The sequence below is a fragment of the Parasteatoda tepidariorum genome, chromosome 2 (genome assembly GCF_982258835.1).
Source record: "Parasteatoda tepidariorum strain Cologne lab strain chromosome 2, Ptep-v5.0, whole genome shotgun sequence".
NCBI classification, from domain to species: domain Eukaryota; kingdom Metazoa; phylum Arthropoda; class Arachnida; order Araneae; family Theridiidae; genus Parasteatoda; species Parasteatoda tepidariorum.
Genome location: NC_141756.1, coordinates 101684002 through 101704674, shown reverse-complemented (window position 1 = coordinate 101704674; position 20673 = coordinate 101684002). Strand labels below are relative to the sequence as shown.

General features: G+C 29.0%; 1 protein-coding gene across 8 annotated transcripts in view; it reads right to left on the bottom strand.

The window, feature by feature from the left end:
* Positions 1 to 20673, bottom strand: part of LOC107453264 (hemocytin) — a 142808-nt gene that overhangs the window by 22322 nt on the left and 99813 nt on the right. For all 8 annotated transcript variants that reach the window (XM_087157895.1, XM_087157896.1, XM_087157897.1 and 5 more), the window contains 14 exons: positions 19531 to 19587; positions 17641 to 17743; positions 16453 to 16574; positions 14641 to 14741; positions 14229 to 14376; positions 12514 to 12555; positions 10156 to 10434; positions 8502 to 8665; positions 7787 to 7885; positions 4792 to 4948; positions 3470 to 3550; positions 3216 to 3338; positions 2476 to 2735; positions 1612 to 1823 (listed from right to left, as the gene is read on the bottom strand). In XM_087157895.1, coding sequence (XP_087014021.1) covers positions 1612 to 1823; positions 2476 to 2735; positions 3216 to 3338; positions 3470 to 3550; positions 4792 to 4948; positions 7787 to 7885; positions 8502 to 8665; positions 10156 to 10434; positions 12514 to 12555; positions 14229 to 14376; positions 14641 to 14741; positions 16453 to 16574; positions 17641 to 17743; positions 19531 to 19587 — 1948 coding nt within the window. The remainder of the gene's footprint in view (positions 1 to 1611; positions 1824 to 2475; positions 2736 to 3215; positions 3339 to 3469; positions 3551 to 4791; positions 4949 to 7786; positions 7886 to 8501; positions 8666 to 10155; positions 10435 to 12513; positions 12556 to 14228; positions 14377 to 14640; positions 14742 to 16452; positions 16575 to 17640; positions 17744 to 19530; positions 19588 to 20673) is intronic.

Below are 20673 nucleotides of genomic sequence, written 5' to 3'. Positions count from 1 at the left end.
TAAGATTATTTTTATTTAGCCCTTTTGAAATAAATTTTGACTTTGTCAAACTTCATCAAGAAAAATTAAGTTATCACTTTTACGCATAAATACATTTTCCAGTTTCAAATATTTTAATAAATCTTGTTAAAGTACAGATGTTAAAGATTAACATAAAAACCTACCAATCTTATATTTTTAAATTTGAATATGCAAGAAAATCTAAGGCATTTTATACCAACAACAAAAAAAAAATCACAGTAAGTTTACTTTTATCTCTAATCACATTTATTATTCTACCAGAAAAAATATTTACAAATGGAAGAGATGCCAAGCATAAATTCTAGTTCTAATATTTTTAAATAAAATATACAAGAATTTTTATACATAAATGTGATCGATGATTTCTTGAAACTTCTGGACTTTGGATTTCCGGAAACTTTCGGATCGTTCTCGATTTTTTCTGGAGCACAATCACCCCTGAAATTTTGAATCGCAAAACGAATGGCGTTTTCATACGCAACGGACTGACACTACGCCGAAATAGATTGGAGTTGAATTAATTGTGAAAACGTTGAATAGGACAATTTTTTTTTGCTTAATTCGAAGCAAAAATCAACATGGTAAAGGAAAACTCTTATTGTGAAAAAGAGAAAATTAAGCACTTTTTAAAAGCACCCAATGAGAAAAGCACCTTTAAGGGCTTTTAATAAAACGAAAATAAGCACCTTTAAGCCCATTTTTAAAAACGATATGCAATCTGTAATACTTTTTTTTCATATTTCTCAAGAAATATTTAAAGAATAATTTTATAATTTCAGAAGTGTTTAGATCACGGGATTTCTCATACTTACCAAAGAAATTTAAAGCGTTTTAGAGGTTTGAGGGATCGACAATAAATTGCAAACAGAAAATAGCATTTCTAAACATCCTATGACAAAAATGTAGCAATAAATTTTTAACTTGTAACAATTATTTTGGCTATTCTTACATGGAAGAAATGCATAAAGTTTTGCAAATCTAGCTTAATTATTTATAGAGATATGAACAGTTTTATAAAAAAAAAAAAAAATTTGTCTGCGGTGTTTTGTTATAACATTAAAAATATTCAATAAAATGAAAACATTTTTTTAGAGCGGTTTGAAATTAATAACAAAATTTTTGCTTTAAAATCTGTTTAAAACTATGCAATATATACATTACTAACTTTTATATTGCGAATGTAAGAAAAAAACTAAATTTTTCTTCATAATTTTGAAGTGAAAAAGTCGGATTTGAATATTTTAAAAATTTAAAAAGTTTCTAACAACTTTTTAAGTAGTTTTCATATTTTTTTAAAATGAAACTTTAAATGATAAGGGGTTTTCTTCAAATGTTATTTTGTATCATAAGACAAAATTAAATAACAAATTATAATACCATTATAACAAAACAAAATTATAACAAAGTGTAATAGAATTCCCTGTCTCTTTTCCCTACTCTATTATGGTCACCCTTTTTCTCTTACCCAAAAAAATTAAAATGAAGCAAAAGAAAGAGAAAGGAAATTTTTTTTTGAAAAAGTAGATTTTTGTTTTGAATGGGAAAACAATTAAAATAGGTCCGAAATTTTGTTGAGTCATCAGAACTTACCTTAAAAGGTTACAAAATGTAATTGCAGTCTTCATGAAGGGGAGGGGGCAGGTAGGTGGGGTGCATCTGTCAGGGGGACCAATGCCCCAACTGTTTCCAAAGTCTTCGTTGCTGATTGCCAACTTTCTGATAGGAAGCATCAGATCATCAGAAGGATCATGGTTATAAAAACCACACAAGCCCAACACTTGATAAGCTAAGCATTTTGAAACCTTAAAAATACACAAAATGTTTATAAAATGTGAAAGACAGAGAAATGTTCCTTTGAAAATTGTTACAGTGCTCGTAAAAATTAAATAATAAAATCAGACACTTAAAAATTATACAAGCAATCAAGAACTCCAGTATCTAGAAACAGAAAAGAAATATCTGATTTCACTAAGTGAATACAGTATTCTCTATGACTATGTGGCATAATGTAGGCCGGATAGAATAAAGTTCTGCACCTTATCACACATCATTAAAACGTACGCTACACATGTAGTAAAAATGTTGAATGAAAAAATACTCAATGTATATTCATAAACTACACAAAAGTGATGAGTTACAATTCGGTGATAAGTCGGCAATTTTACACCATGTTGAAAAGAAGTTTCCAAAGTGTTCCCACACTACGGAGGCACGAAGTGATACTTTGGTTGCCAACTGACCACGAGGAAGGAACACTGCAATTACCGAAATTCAGATACAAAATTTTTTACGAGTGTGCTTAAGCCAGAAAAATCCTATTCCACCTATTTTCACTTCAATATTTTGCTAAAAATTTATAAATAATTCACAGATAAATTCATGAGCATTGCATAAATATATGTAATAACATGAGAAATGAGAAATATTGAGGATAGAGGGAAAGATCCAACTTACAGTGATTTTTGCATTCTGAGAAGAATCCCATGTGACACTAAAATGATACTTCTTAGAAATGAAAATCAGAGAATTTCCTTTTTTCTCAAGAGAGAAGTCTTGCTGAAACCTTTGTGACACTAGCCACAGGTTGCTGACAGGAATTTTTTGGTCGTGCACTGTTACGTCATTCACTCCTGGTCCCAGTTTTAAAGTCATCTCATCAACATCTATAACAAGGTACTTTTGGCAGAAACCCTCAGGTGAACAAGTCTTGTGGACTGAAAAATTCGACACAATTAGTTTTGAAATCTGCATCAATTGAATAGATTGATTGTAGATGCATTTTTTTGTAGATACGGATATAAAGTAACAATTTTTTTTTTGTTGATAAATTTTCCTTTTTTTTCTATTGCCATTTAATTTAATTTCATAAAAATAACTGAAATATTAACTAAGTTATGGATTATTGGTTGAATAAAAAAATGCAATTAAATGTTTAAAAAAAATCATTGCTTCTTAAAAAAATGTCTTTACAGTTGGAACCCCTTTGAACCTTTTATGGAACCTTAAGGTTTTGAGGAATACCATGTGAGAACCGCTGCTCTAGTTAATGGTAATTTGAATTGCAAATCTCAAATATGAAGTGCGTTAATAAAAACCTAGTAAATAAAGGGCAGAATTTATAAAAAACCTTGTATTTATAGAAAAGAAATTAAGGCATATCATATTTTGTGACTATAGCCTTGTATTAACTTTACCTGTAACTCCATAAAGATGAGCATTACTTTCCCGCATCAACACATGGTCACATATCTCATACTGATAGGTCAAACCATCGAAAGTATCAAACAAGTTGGCAAACATTTCGCAAGAATCTGTATCTGTAAAATTTAGAGAAGTTAAAAAGTACATAATTGCAGGCAAACAGAAATTTGAAGAAAATTTAAATTGCTTATAAATTTAGAGATATAAATATATTTCGATGAACAATACAATGAAAATAAAAACTCACCTGATAAACTGTCTGTAGAACAGATAATTGGGGATTCTGTGGTGGTCGGTTCAAATGTCGTAGAAGTTGTAGGAACTGTGGCTAAAAAGTAAGAAACAGGGATGAGTTTGGTAAAAAATCAAAAAAGCTGAAAATATAAATATGAAATGTCATGAACTTATTTTTGAAAAATTGTAAAAAATACCTGAAATTTGCGCAGGAAGAAAGTGTATGTTGGAAGAATACTCTCAAGAATATATCCACAGAATATTATCAACGTTTTAATAAAATATATCGATGAGAGATTTTTTTTAAATTGTGAGAATATAAATCTCAGAGTGTGTTTATAAATTGCGTTAATATGAATCCCCATGTGAGGTTTTTAAATTACGTGAATATGAATGGATGATGTTTAATTTTAAATCTCATGAGAATAGAACTTGATGTGTAATTTTTTAATTGTTTGAATAAGTATTGCTATATGTACTTTTAACTGGAGTGAATTCAAATCGCTAAGTGTGAAAGAGGAGCATTTCTTTTTTCAAATTTTTTTTTTGTGTACACGAGTCTCGTTGTGAGATTTTTAAATCGCACGAATATGTATCACGATCAGGTAATTTTAAATCTAGTGAATATGAATCCAATGTACTTTTAAATTGTGTGAATACGAAAGGCGATCACATAGAATAAAAAGGAGTATTTTCTTTTGGGGAGAGATAGAACTCGAAAAGCACAATTTTCTCCGAAAAAGTGCAAATTTTATTTGTATTAAATTGATGGAAAAAAAACGAAATTTCACCTAAACAACTATGAAGAAAGAAAAACTACATAACCAGTAAACAAAACAAAAATAATTGTTTATCAAAATAAATTAATTCATTTATCAAGAGATTGAAATCTGTTTTTTCAAAGTTCTACATATATTTTGGCAGGAAAAATGTTCCCATACAATATTAATTGAAGTTTAATGACTTATTTTTCATCCAGTTTCGTGTATTCCAATTTCTGTTCATTTCCTGCAATTCTTCTCAATTTTTAATAAATAAACTTGTAAACTCTTTTCGTGTCACACCTGTATAGTTCTTTTGATACTTATGTAAAGACTTTACATATCACACTATAAGAGTGTGACTTACTTTATAGTAAAGTAAGTCACAATCGTACAGAGTGAAATTTCAATTATTAGATTAAAAGTTAATCAGGATTTCTCTTTGACTTGATGGACAGTATTTTCCTTCTTCCAGGAAATAATCTTGAGACTCATCATTTCCAAGTAATAAAGCTTGAGAATCATCATCTCATAAGCAAACTTAAATTATAGTAAATTGAAAGCGCTGACTTACTTGTTGGACAGTCTCTTTCATCATCCAAGCAATCTATGATTCCATCACACCATTGTTCTTCTTTGATGCATTCTCCCCCATTCGGACAAAGCACTGTACCCTCTGGGCAGCCCTCACATTGGCATTGGCAACGCTCATCAAGCAGCGATTTCTGACCCTGCAACCAAGAATCATACTTTGGTCATTTGGTTTCAAAAGAATTATCATTAAATTGCCACTTCTAAACGTTAGCCATATTATTTTTTGTATGTTTACAAACAAATACAAAAACAATAACAAAGCAATTTTCTTCCTTTTTTTAAAAAAATCCCTACTATTTAATTAAAAAAAAAGAGTGATCTCAAAAAAATTCAAGACTGCTTATATTTTCAACCTGAACTTTTAAATTTTACTTTTTAAAGTTTATGTAATTTTTTTAAAACATTAATCAGGGATGATTGTGTTCTGGATAAAACACGGATTTCCGGATTCAGGAAATTCAGGAAAGGCTTACCGAGATCAGGAAATTTCCGGAAACCCAAGGTCCTGAAAATTCAAGAAATCATAGATCACATTTATGTAAAAAAATTCTTGTATATTTTATTTAAAAATATTAGAACTAGAATTTATTACTTGGCATCTCTTTCATTTGTAAATATTTTTTCTGGTAGAAAAATAAATGTGATTAGAGATAAAAGTAAACTTATACAAAATCATTAATTTAAATTATGCTGCATATTTTTTTTTTTTTGAATTTCATGTTGAGAAAATATTAATGATTTAAATTTATGAAGACATGAATTTTTTGAAATGCGTCATTAATGATTTTACTCAAGAATTTTTCAGCATTTTTGAATTGGGCTCACAATCACCCCTGCATTAATACAAATTTAATTTTAATATATTTAAGAATTGCAGTCTTAAAAATTATACAACGGGAGTTTCTTTCAATCAAAGAAAATAAAAACTATCAAAATATGGCTGATTATGATTATGATCGACATTAAAAAATATTCCATCAGATATATCAAAAAATCAATATGCAAATGAAGAAAAGAGGAGCAAAAAAGAAAGACAATAAAATAAAATAAAAAAGATTGAATTTCATACTCACCACCCACTTACACCATAAGGAAAACTTTCTTGGTTATATCCCTTGACCTGCCTATATTCACCAAAATGAAGCTCCCCCCACCCACACACACAGCTCAATACATTTCAACTACAGTAAACTTCCAATGATCCGATTTACGGATCATGCGCGCTTCACTTTTTCTTTTGGGATGATAAACAATATAGCATTCAGAATTGAAAATAAATTTATAGCGAAGGAACTATTTTCAGAATTTTGAGAGCAACATTTTAGCAACGATTGAAGTTCATAGCCCAGGTGTTCACAGTTAATCAAATAAAGGGTCTACATATAAACATTGCAGCTTCAAGTGCAATACGTAAGTAAAAACGAGCATTTAAAGGGTGAAAATGCATTCATGAAGAGCAAGACATCATGAGTTATGATTCACAACTGTCGAATTACAAAAAATCAGAATGAAGTTCAAATTTCAATGAGCAGGTTCCCTAGCCGTCAAAGTAGTACCTTCTCCTGGATCGTAATGTTGTTTTTCAAAGAAATGAAATTAATAAAAAATAAAGAAATTTAGTTTTTTCGTCTTGCCTTCATATGACGAATGAGAATAAATTATCCCCAGTCATTTATTTAGTAAACAGGTAAGACATTTTTGGTACTCTTATCAGTCATAAAATTGATAACTAACAACTATGGGTGGCCCCCACACAACACTTTTATCCCTAAACGAAAGAGAATAAAACAGGGCCTTGAATATGCATGATTTCAGAATAGTAGACAATTGTTTATTTTTACTTTTGTTACAGATTAGAGTTTCTAAAAATTGTGCATGTGCATTCTTTTTACAATAGCGTATGAACTCCCGAGTTAAAAATCTGCTTGTGCCTGTTTTATTTTATCCTCCTCCAACACCAAGAAATAAAAAAAAGTTGGCAGAATTTTTCATACAGAAATTTAAAAAAAAAAAAATTCATAAAAAATGTGAAGAAAACTCCGATAGATATTGGAGGCATTTAACCTTTAAAAAAATTAAAAATTAGGTTCCCAAAGGTTGAACTTCATATTAAGTTTTATCTCTGTAATTGCCACTGTTTGTCAATAGCATGTCAAGACACTTTATCACATAAATAGATAAGAATTTATAAAACTTAGTTTTAAAAAATTTTTGTTTAAGGGGAAATAAAAACAACTAACTATTTTTTACAAGTTTTACAGTTGGGAAACTTTCAAAAAATTGAGATCCTTTCATTTTAACATAATTGGACAGTGCACCCGCATTGCCCTAACAGCATAAGTAAAACATTATAAGCAAATTTCATAAAATTTGCTAAAAACAATGCTTTTCAATGTTACAAACACTATACATTTATTTCTTTTTAACAGAGTTGATAAAAATTTAATAACCTGCATTTTTATTTCCATAGTATGTAGGCTATTATCATTTTTTATTGTATTGTTTCTACTTTTTGTGTAATTAAATAATGAACTAAAAATAAGATAATTAATAAAAAGCTTAAGCTAATTAGTTAAAAAAAATATAATCAATGCATAATGCAAAAATATATCAATGTATAATGCAAAAATATTAATGCATATTTATTTTGGTTTGAACCGTTTAAAAAGACTGGCTAAACTGGCTGACTTTAAATTTATTTTTATTAATATTTACTAAACAAAACAAACAAATCTAAATACATTTCTGTTATATGTGAACAGTATGATATAAAATTTTAAAAACGCCAATTAAGACTGCCTTTTTTTAAAAGTAAAAGTCAGACATTTTAGTAAAAACCAGCTGGACAAATGGTTTTTCAATAAAACATGCAGTTTTCCTAACTCTGTCTTCATACATTCACTTTTAAGAAGTAACAAAACTTTTTTCTTTTAAATAATTCCAATCAAGATCTTAAATCAAAATTACCAACTTACTTTCAAGCAAGCTCCACATTCAATAGTCCTACAATTGGAATAACCACCAAGAATACATTCACATCGCTTACAGTCTCTGGTGAAAGATATATCAGATGGCTAAAAATGAAGAAAAAAAAAACGCCTCATGAAACAGCAGAAAGAAAAAAAATTATAATACACTACAGAACCCGTTATCCGGAAATCAGAAAACCGAAAAACCAAAAAACCGGAACGAAATTCGATAAATTTTCCCGCAATTTTTTAAAAAAAAAAAAATTTCCTCATAAGATTTCAGGATTTTTCTTTCTTTTTTGAAAGATGTTTACCTTACCATCATTTCAGAAATAATCATTAGTGTATTACCTCATCGTTTTTTCTTATTTTTAAGATTATTTCCAAATATTTTTCTTTTAGTTGGGTTTAACACTAAAAAAAACGGCTTTTTGTAGCGATTCAGAAAACCGGAAAAATCAGTTATCCGGAATAGCGATACAAAATTCCGGATAATCGGAAATCCGGATCGTTCCGGATAATCGGTTCTCTACATTTCGAAATCAAGTAACTACTGCGAAGTAATACTTGAACTTGCAGATGAAAACATTAAAATGAAATCTTTTCATTTTAAAGGGAAAAAAAATAAACATAATTGTCTACAATTGTCTTTTTTCCCATAAAATATGAAAAAAAAAGACAAATTAAATTTTTGAATAAAGGATTTTTGAATAAAGCATACTTTGAATCTCCTATCTTCAACAAAACAAGGACAGTTCATGTGAGGAACACATTCATAACCATCACAAGCATAATCAAGAGGGCAAGACACTGGACACTGGCTCTTCAGGAGAAGTGGAACTTCTGGGCAGAGCTCCAACGGACGTAAGGTGGTAGTTTCTATACCTAGATCAAATCATAAGCATGGTCTTATTGTGATGAAACAAGAAATTGGAAAAATACTGTTCTCAAGTAGCATAGGGATATTGTTATATACAGAATAATATTGATCGACGTTGTGAACGTCGAAGGTATTTGTGACATCCTGATAACAATATTCTATGACATCCATCAATAATGCGATTTCATATTAAGATAACTAAGCTGTAAAATACAAGAAAAAATGTTTAAAAGATAATATTAATTTATGTTTGCTTAGAAAGCCAAAGAGTCAAAATTATCTTTGAAGAAGTACAGAGTGGGTAATAAATATTGTAATGCTCAATAAAATAGGAATTAATTTTAATCTATTAGTAAAACAATTGTTCTTTCAGTTTTCTTGCGAGGGGTATTTTCTATAAGTACAAAAGATTTTTGCTTAATGCAAAATATTTAGAATACATTAAAAGATCGAATAGAAAAAGTTGATGGTTAAACAGCTTTTCGATCACAGATTTTCTGCAAGCAGAATCTTTAAGCAATAAAAATATCTTGGCTTTAATAGAACATTGATAAATAGACCTATACATTGATTATTGGATACTAATATCTGTAAAGATCGACCCAAGTCTGGTCTTCCGCGCTCAGTTCATGCAAAAGATTGCATTAAAAGAATTCACGAAAAAATACGAACATACCATAACATTCTGCCAATAAAACAGCTGAAGATGGGAACATGAGTCGGAGAACTATGCAAGTGGTATTAAATGAAGACCTGGGTTTTCGCTCTTATCGCAAAAGAAAGGTTCAAGGTTTGATAACTACACCAAAATTAAAAAGGTCACAAAGATGTAAAAAATATCTGAACGAGCACAATAGCAAAAATGTTGACAGAATAATGTTTTCTGATAAGAAAATATTTTGCGCAGAACAAAGTTATTATGCTAAATATAATTTTGTATATTCAGCAACCTTTGATGATATATCTGAAAGTGTTTAAACTGTACAACGCTTTAAAATTAAGAATTCGGTAATGGTTTAGGCTGCAGTGTCAAATAACGGAAATTTTCCTCTTTAATTATTTGATAACTGAGTAAAAAGCAATGCTGAAAATTACAAGAAGGAAGTATTGGCTACACAGTTTATTGCCATATTCTGACAGATTGTATCCTAAAAAGGAGTGGATATTTCAGCAAGATTCCACACCACCACACTGAGCCAAAACAACACAAGCTTGGTTTGATGTAATGGCTGCCTGAAGTTTATTGACACTTTAAGGTGTTAAAAGATATCAATTCATAGTTATAAGATACGGAAAATTTCTAAATGTACTTCATAACGCTGCCATTAAAATATTTAACTTTTTTCGACCTACCCTATAATATGAAAGTATTAAAATAAAAAACAATAAGAAAACATTTTTTATGTCTAAGAGACCAGGCTTTTTTTCCCTTATGCTTTGTCATTGTTCATAAATGAGATCTTTCCAAAATAAATTGCATTCAATGCTAACTTACTGCAAGTCCAGCATTTGATTCTAACTTCATAATTGTAACATTTGTAGGATGATTGATCTTGGTGGCGACAAACCAATCCTTTGTCCATGTCACAGGTTACCAACTGACCAGTCTCTGAGTAGTCCTTTTGTGTGGCTAAGGTTCTGCACTGGATTTCGATAGCATGGCTGCACTTGCTAGCAGACGCTGCAATCACTTGTGAAATAGGTTCCTCATCACCATAAGGATCAGAGGCAGGGTCCGAAAAACTAACCCATGGTCCATATTCAATACAGAATTCTGCAAGAAGTAAGGTCAATTCGTGTTTTTTCATTTGAAGATCAAATCATTGAAATAAAGGTGCTATATTATAAACAAAGAAGTCAAAAATTCGACAGAAAGCTGGATAAAAGTGCTTATGCTTCATACAATATGAATTACAGGAATATCAATAGCATTTATTAAAGTAGAAGTCTCAGACAGGTGTCTAACTGATTTATTTCATTTAATTAAGAAATATGTTTGGTAAGAAAGTAATAAAAAAAAGACCATAGAATGACCATTACTTCAAATAATAAGATAAAATTCCCAGATGCAGTTTTTAAAATGATTAACAAATTAGCCAGTTTTATTAAGATTGACACGAAGAAATACTGTCAAAAAACACAACATTAGAAACAAGAACATGTTTGGGCAGAGCAGCATTTGTAAAATATTTAGAATTTGAGACTAAAATATTTAATGTGACACTGATGCTTTAGTTATGCAACAAACTTTACATTAAGGCAGGAATTGCATTCATGTCTGTTGCAATATTAGCAATTTTTCTTCACACAGCATATTAGTTTAATTACGTTTAATATATCAGTATAATTATGTTTTGTTATTATTTCAATCAACAAAAAAAAATATAAAATTAATTGGTACTACTCTAATTTTCAATCAGTTCTTTTTTACAAAACTAAGTACCAACATGGAAGAAATCATAAGAATTAGTTATTAACTTTTTTTAGTAATTAACATAATAATTAACATAAACCACAATTAACTTTTGTCTTCACCTATTAATGAATTTCTTTACAAAATTATCTACCAGATACATGGCCCACAGTATTTCCAGAATTTATCTATTTGGCCATCAGTACAAAAGGTTGAAGACTTTAAGGAATATATACTGCATTTCTTGAAAAGACTGTGAGTTATGATAGACTGAACAAACAATTAGAGTGAAAAAAAAATTGTTCAAAAACAGTCTTCCAAATAAAAAAGTGTACAAATCCTTCCCTGTTGAACTGTCTTGGAGTTTATAACACACAACCAAATTTCAAGATGTAATAATCATTTTTAATGGTAATTGTAACACTGAACTTTGAAAGTCTAGCAATTTTTTATAATCAAGGCAATACTGCATAAAAGAAAATAATTTTCAAATGTTATCTATTACTTGGAAAAATTATTTTTACCATTTGCTCAGTTTTAAACATTTATTCTTCCGCCCTCTTTTCTCACCGCCAGCTTTGCTGTTTTTGATTATCTTCTCATGCATTCTTTTTTTTTTCTTGGGGATTTCTTTGCAAGATTATAATTTCCAGTATTCTTCTTCCATAGTTTCATTAAACATTGTTCATATCATTATAAATATTTGTCGATATGATTGTCACAAGTTAAAAAAAATTTTCTTCTTTCAACTTATAAGACTACCCAACTTTTAATTAACGGAAATTGGAGTCAAGCAAATTTTCAACATTCTAAAATCCAGCTTAGTTGTAAAAAAAAAATTATTTTAGTACAAAAGAGTACTAGTATAGTCTGTATATGTAAAGAACTTCCATTGCCATTCATTAGTAGCACTGTCAATGACTATGCTCAAGAGGCTTAACTATTAAAAGTAGGGGTATGGGGTAAACATTTAGAGCAAGATTTGACACCAAGACAGGGGTCCCACTCAATTTTAAAAAAAAGAATTCCCTGACTTTTCCAGGTATATCAGAAAAATTTTAGTGAAAATCCAGACCATATTTTACTTATATCATGCAATTTTTCATCAGAAAATTTTGATTTTTCAATTGCTATGTAAAATATTAGATTTTCTAAGCAAACTGATTACTGCTATTAACATTTCTGAGATTGATTATTTTCAAGGTATGATGTAGGAATTTACTAGGCTTTAAAAAAAATACAACTCTCCCTGATTTTTAGAGTCAAAATAAAATTCCCTGACCCGTGACAAGAAAAGTATCAAAAGTTCCCCTCTATACAATGTGTTCCTTTTTGTTTCCATAGCAGCACACATCCCTGGACTGGGGTGACAGAAAGAGTTCCATAGATAGCCAAACTATAGAAAACATTCATCATGCTGCTAGAAGAAATGCCACTTACCTGTTTCAGTTGGCACGATAGCTGGTGGAAGTGTTGCTTCAACTGAAAAAAAAATCAAATTTTTTTATGACTTGGTAATAAATCCATCGACATAAATCTTAAACATTGCTAACAAATACGTTTTAATGCTTAAGTTTGAATTTGACAAAATAATAGTTATCATTAAATAAAAGACCCTTTATAAGTTGTTTCAGGAACCTTATTTGCTATCATTGAAAAATCATGCACAGAGAACAAGATTGAAAAAGTTTTATCTAACATTTTTATTTCATTTCTCTTCTCATTTTTCACTTAAAGGAAAATTTATGAGTAGGAATTCAATTGATATGAATTGATTTTACGGTGATGAAACAAAGAGAGTTTTGGAGAATGTTTGAAACGAATTATTATAAACTGATAGATATAATGATGCCAAATGTCATCAAAACAGGGAACAAAGAAGAGTTTTCTTTTCATAATTTGTCACAAAGCATGCAATAACTGAAATTTGTATATATAAAGGGGTAGCAGCACAATTTTTTAAAATTTTAAGATAATTTTCGAAACACTTTCAAAAATTTTTTTATGGAGATTATAGGACTTTGTTGGCCTAAAAACAGGTTATACACCAGTTTATTACATAGCGTCAGGAACCTCAGGGGAAGGCGAATGCTCTATCCACTGTACCATCACAACTCAGTTTAAGAACATTAGAAAACTTTCAGGAGATTTTTAGGGATTGTTTAAATTTTTAAGAATTTTAGTGAGAATACGACCCCTGCGGTATATCTATATATGAAATACCCCGCTCACTAATTCTCCCATCTCCCATGAAGGTTTAAACTTGGATCATAGTTCCTTTTTGAGTAAGTAGAAAAAAATTTCATTACTTTGTAGTTATTGGGGTTTAATTAGCTCAGTAATGCTAATCAACACACATAGAAATCGCAAAATTGAACCATGTGCTTCTCACCAGATAAAAAAAAACTAAAAAAGTTAATTTCAATTATAAAATTATTGAGGTAATAAGCCGAAAATTGACAATAATGCTTTAATGTTTTTTACCGAGATGGAAGTCTCAAATTTGGCCCTTGTGTTGTTCTTTACGGGATAAGAAAAACTAAAAAAGTTTTGTTGAGATATTTGTAATTATCAAGGTAAATAGTACAAAGCAAATCATTAAAAATAAAAAGGTGACAATGCAACAGTGGGTTAAAAAAAAAAAACGAAAACTAACAAAACTCAGTAAAGTTGGTGAAACAGAAATGGGTGGCTAAAATGTGATGTGAGCAACATCACAACTATTATGCTAAATAACATAATACCACGATTTACCATTATGAGTTTGGCACAGCATATTTGACTCAGGCCTTTGTTTGATTGCAAAGCAGCGAAGTTGGCTCGGTGGGCCACCATGGGAGAATCTGAAATTTTTTTTCTTCATGCCTCCAATTTACAATTTAAATACTAATGCTGGGGATTTTGTGCAGGAGAAGGACAATGAGAAGCTGTGAAACGGTCACTCACAGGTAGCTTGTTCAAGATAAACTTGTGTATAGAGCTTTAGTTTTTCTAAGATTTAACATAAAATGTTAAAGGAGGTGGCTAAAATCAGTGACTTCTCAATAAAATAGTCAAAAAACGCTTGGAATTTATGAGTCACCAATTTTAGTTTACAAGAGGAAATTTAATAAAAAATCTCTTTGTTAACTAACAGTTTCAAAAGAATTACTTACGGTACGGGACGAAGCAACCGAGCACTTCCATGCGAAGACCCGGGCCAGTGTGGTAGTCCACTATAATGATTTTCAGATATCGAGCTTCAATCATGTGTTTGAACAGTCGAGTGACTTTTCCATAGTTGTTGGAGTTTCCTTGGAATACCTATCAAATAATCAATGAGCTATTCAATAACTTTAAACAAATCAGCATAACTGCATTTAAATAGTAAATCAATCAAACAATATATACGAAATATATTGTAGAAAGAAAAGCATCCACATTTAAGAGAACATATTTTATTTTGTTACCATAACAGGCATTAAATACCTGACCTGTTTCTGGGTTTATGACTATCATACAAACTAAATTATGCATTTTGAAAAAAAAAATTCAAAGTAATGTCCTTTATAAAAATACAATTCTTACCAGTTCTTTATTCAATTTCTCTTCAGCATCTTCCCAAGTAATACTGTCAATGCTATACTTGACATAGTAGCTCATAACCCATTTCTCTTCCTCTTCAAGTCCTTTTAGAAATATGAATGAATGTGAATTACACTATTTGGAGTAATATCAAAATAAGATAAAATTCAATTAAAACAATACTGCATTTTGAAATTCTTTAAGGTGTCAAAAAGCACCATGTGGTAGAAATAGCTAATCCACATTTTTAAATCCTGGATGATCTGGAGGAAAATAAGATCACTGGATAAACTATTGCAAGAAAAATTAAAAAAAAAAACAGTTATTAAAAAAAATAGTATACTTTTATAGTATAAAAGTAACTTTTGCAAACGCTTGGTAAAAATAGTGTTAAATACATGGTACAATAAGTTAACCATAACAATGCTTTTCTACTTAATTTTTAAAATTTTACCTAAAATTCCAGATTAATTAAAATCAGAACACCATTTTCCACGAACAAGCTTTTATTCAATTATCAGAACATAAAATTATCATTTTTTTAAAAACTTTCACAGGTGAAGCTTTTCTATGAACACAATCGGCAGAAGAAGGTCCATAGTGGTTTTCATTAAAATATCACAGACAATATTTTTCTACCATATGGGGAGAAAAATTCAGTAATAAATCAATACCTGAACCAAAATACAGTCAGACTTCTATTGAACGAACTTCCATTTTACTTCGTAAAATAACTTCCAAACAGCGAAGTGAATTTTCTATTTAACAAACTTTTTTTTGAGATCCAGTTTTCCTATTTCCCAAAATATTTTAGAACATTTCAAACTTGTTAATGCATTTCAAAGGGGAAATTGATTTTCAAAGCCACTTAACTTTTAGAGTAAGCAGCAAAAAAAAAAAAAAAAAAGAATAACTCAGACGAAATTAACAATAACTATAGCAATTAAACTTAATGCATGTAAAATAAATGTAGCATTGATTTTATAAATAAATTTAATTTTTTTTAGTTGAAAATGTATGTAGCATGATAGTGTAACACTGGATAATGTTTTGCTCTATTCTTACTTTCTATGAGATTTCTTTTATGGTTAAGATTTATAAAATAAATAGTAGATACTAGTTTACAAGATCAAGGTGTATCAATTGATATTTTAATTATGTCAAGGGTTTAAGAATTTACATATAATAAACTTATTATCCGGATTTAGCAACTTTGTTAAATAGAGGTCCGACTGTAGTTTAATTTAGCTTTACTTTTTAATTAAACAAAACTCCACTAACTAAATTTAGATTGATATCTTAACTGATGCTAAATAAACGCACACATAGGCATTACGGACTCTACTACACTTTTTTATTCCTATTTTTCAAAAACAAAAAAAACAGTTGAGCTTTGCTTTCTAATATCGGGAAATATTGTTAAGCACAGCAATTAAAAGAAAATAACAAAATAGAATAGAAAGGTAAATTCAAATCAATTGTGAAGAGGGGTTTTCAGGTAAAAACAAATGATTTGTAATATTAAAACACTTTGCAATATTTTTAGATCGTAACGATATTTCCCGAAATAATAAAAAATTTAGATTATACGATTTAGTAAAACTTCTCTATCATGACATAGTATAAAAAAACTATTGTCTTGAATATTTAATGAAAACCCGTGGGGTCCATTATGAACCTTACTTTAAAAATTCAAAAGCTTTGTTGTGCATTATTTTAAAAGATAAGTTAATGCATTTATTGATAAAACCTTTTCAATTTAATTTATCCAGGATTTTAATTTTAAAGTGAAAATACCCAGACAGAAGTGCATACCTTGTGTTGTTATTCCAGTAAGATTTCTAACGCCATAGAAATCTATGACAACGACTGGCATATAATCAGACACAGCTGGAATCCAACCACCCGTTCCATCAGCATCTGCGTGGGTGTTCAATCTTTAAAAATAAAATGGTTTAGAGTGAGATCATTCTTTTAATAACAAGAAATTTATTTGTTTAACACAGCACAACCCCACCTCTTTACAGCGACCCTTCTATTATAACTACCAATGCACGTAATCATATTTCATGGGCATAATGTAATCTAATAGAATACTGACACTGAACTGATCATTCCAAAATGGCGTCCTAAATTTATTCATATGATTTAGAAAAAGTTACAAATAAATTATTTATACCATTATTTCCTTTGATGTTACCACATAGAAAATATAAAACACTTTAATGAAGGAAAAATGACATTACCCCCTAAATTTTCATTATAAATCCTATGTGGTCATAGTTTCTTAATGTCATGTCCTTTGTCTGGTACAGTTTACAGTGAACACATATGATTTTTTCAATTATCTTGACAAGTAGTGAAGAAAAAAAAACCCTGAAAGATGCTGAATAATTTTTGATGTAATGATCAGATTTTCACTTTCTGGGACTTGATCTTAATGACTTGAGAGGATGATATGCTAATCAATTAATGCATACAATATTTTAAATTACGATGTCAGACACAAAAACGCACTTTCTCTGAATTAACATACTTTTTTTTTACGAATTCTAAATTTTTTTTTCGGTGACGAATTCATTACATCAAGAACTTTTTAAGTGAATTTAAAAATTTTCACATTATAAAATTCGTTTATCCAGAGCCAATGTCATTCAAAAAATTACTTTCAATAAATATTTATTACTTTTTTTAATTTAATTTAATAATAGCCTAAAAAATTCGTGAATTGTAAGGTATACAATTTTTTAGGTATACATTTTAAAGAACATCATTTTACAAGAGAAAATACAAAATTTGAGCAAAATCAGTCAATATAGACAACAAACACTGCATAATTACCAATTAGTTATCAAAACCATTGCTTTGTTAAAATAAACTAATTATTTTTTCTAGCTACGAGCTAATATATAAATACAGTATTTTGCGCAACCACGACGCCCGCTTTCAGTTGGACTATAAATTTTGTTTAAAATGAGCATCAACTGTAATAAATATGAAGACCTGATTCTAGAGCTTCCACTTGTAGGATACATAGATGAAGATACACTGATCAGAGTATCTGGAAGTTGGTGATTTTCAAATCCCATCGGCTCAGCACATCCCTCTGAAATAGAAGAATGGATCTAAAATTTCAGCACATCGTTAAATCCCTTATAACAACTGATAAGCGAAGTAACATTTGCGATTTCAACCCTCATTATGACGCCTGACTTGAACCGCTCATTCCAATAGAGCGGTTGAATTCCTAATTACTTCTTTTTTTTTAAATTACAAGAACATCACCCTAAGAACAGAAGTTAAACATTTTCAAGCAAAAGTCTTGAGGAAATTATTCAAATCACCATTTTTTTATGTTGCCGTTCAATAACTGTGAAACATTTTGAATTTTCTATGAATGAAAAAAAGGAGTATCATGACAAATTCTATCCTTTATATATAGCTTAAAGATGGTGATTTTATCACAAAATCTCAATATTTATGAGTAAATATTTGCTACAGTTTTGTGTGTTCATGATAGAGCAAACTCACACTATAACATACATTTTCATTTGGACCACAGGGTCGTTATGTCGAACCTCGACTGCATTACCAAGCATTAATTTTCCGCATAAATTGTAAAAGTTTTCCAGAACAATGTAACTAACAAAACTCGTTATCTTTTTTTCCAGCATTGTCACAGCAGACTTAAAAACTGGACACAGTCAAGTAACTAAAAGGCACAGTCATTTATTTTACAGTAAAGTACATAAATTTAAAAGGGATGGAGGATTTTGAATAACAAGATTGCCACCTAAATCTGGAAGGAAAAAAATTCTCTGCGTTTTCTCTGTACATATTTATTTTACACAATATATTAAGAGGAAACACAACAAATGCTGTGCTCTTGTGTGAGCTATATTGGGCTAACTATTATTAGTTTTAATTGCTGGAAAAACTTAGAGAAAGAAAAGGAACAGCTGAACATACTTAAATAATGCTATAGTAAATAAAATAGTTTAGTACAGCTGAAACATCATCCTTAAATATCCCATAGATTACGCTTTGAGTGGTAACTCTTTTTTAAAAGACGAAAATAGAAAACAAATTCGGCGTATTTTCCCTGTTAATTTTGGTAATTTTTAAATTCCTTGTATTTTTTAGGTTTCAAACGAAAATGAGAAACAAAATTCCCTATATTTTCCCAGTTTCTAATGAAAAAAATCCAAATTCCCCACATTTTTAGGTTATTTTTAACTACCCTGTATATTCCAGGTGCTCCCAACTCTCCCTATGGAGTGGCAACTTTATCGTTAATTCAAATAAGGTGGGCAAATTTTCCTTTTAACAAGCTTGGTGAAGCTTCAAATAAAAGCAACTTTTAATAGATTTTTCAACACAGAAATTTAAAAAAAAAAAATTTCCGTACTGTTGTAAACAATTTTTTGGAAAGAAAAACTATTAAAGAAACATTTCTTTTAGACTTGTAATTGATTGATTGATTTGTTATTGAGATTTATTTTTTATATAGAAGGATTCAAAAATTTAGATTAACACCAAGACAATTAATGCAGTAAAGTGTAAAAATAAACACTATACTAATATTTGTTTATCTCCATTAAAATTTAAAGAAACTCTTTATAAGAAGCTTTTATTAAAATCTTGACACTTTATTACTTTTTAAGGTAACTAGAGGTTACAAGTGAAATTAAAGAAGACCGTAAGCTTTGTTATAAAACTGTATCTTAAACTAAATGAGAAAAAAAAGAGGATGATTTAGTGTATGACTGGAATATAGAATTTATAATCTTAATTAGAATTGAACTGGTGTAAACTTTAAATTCCATAATTAATAATAATAAGAATAAAACAATATTTGAATTGTACAAATAAACAGAAAAGAAAAATACTTGCCAAAGTAGAATGTTGGCGCATGTGTAACTTCTTCTTTCACAAAGTCAGTCAAATGTTCTTAAAGCGAAAGAATGAAAAAATTAGTTACAGTTTTCATATAGAGTGAATTAGAGTGTATCTCATTTGAAAAATAAAATATTTCATTTAAAAACAACAATGTTAAAAACAATGGAGACATAATACAGTAGGAATGTATAACTTGCAGCCCAAGGACAAAATGTGGCCCTTGAATTGCTAGACTGTCTTTCAACTTAAAATCAATTGTAAATAACTAAAGAGATTTTACGCTTTTTTATAAAGCTAGCTTCAATAATTTTTTAAAAAACCACTAGAATTATAACATTAAATTCAAAAGTGTACCGGGTCTAACTCAACATGTTAACAGATTTAAATCTTACCACATTTAAATTCTTTAAAACAAATATTTTTTATCATCGAAGCATGTTTTGAACTAATGTAGGCCAAAGATTTATGTAAATAATTTAAATATTTAAGATATAAATATTTTATATAGAATAAAAAATAAGATAAATTTTTCTATTTAATTTAAAATTATCTGTACTTGAATCGGTTAAAACTAAACACATTATTGTAACTGAAGTCCAAAATAATTTATAGGAGACCCACTCTGAAATAAGATATATATATTTTATTTAGAATCTAAGATAAATATTTTATATAGAATATAAGATATAAATATTTTACATAGAATTAAAAAAATAATAAAATTGAATTGAAATTAATTTTGAATTTGATTGAATTGAAAACCATCTATATTTGAATAAGTTAAAACTAAACATGTCGTCAATATTGATGCAAAAAATATTTTATAGGAGACCCACTCTGAAATAAGATATACATATTTTATATAGAATCTAAGATAAATATTTTATATAGAATATAAGATATAAATATTTTACATAGAATAAAAAAAATAATAAAATTGAATTGAAATTAATTTTGAATTTGATTGAATTGAAAACCATCTATATTTGAATAAGTTAAAACTAAACATGTCGTCAATATTGAAGCAAAAAATATTTTATAGGAGACCCACTCTGAAATAAGATATACATATTTTATATAGAATCTAAGATAAATATTTTATATAGAATATAAGATATAAATATTTTACATAGAATA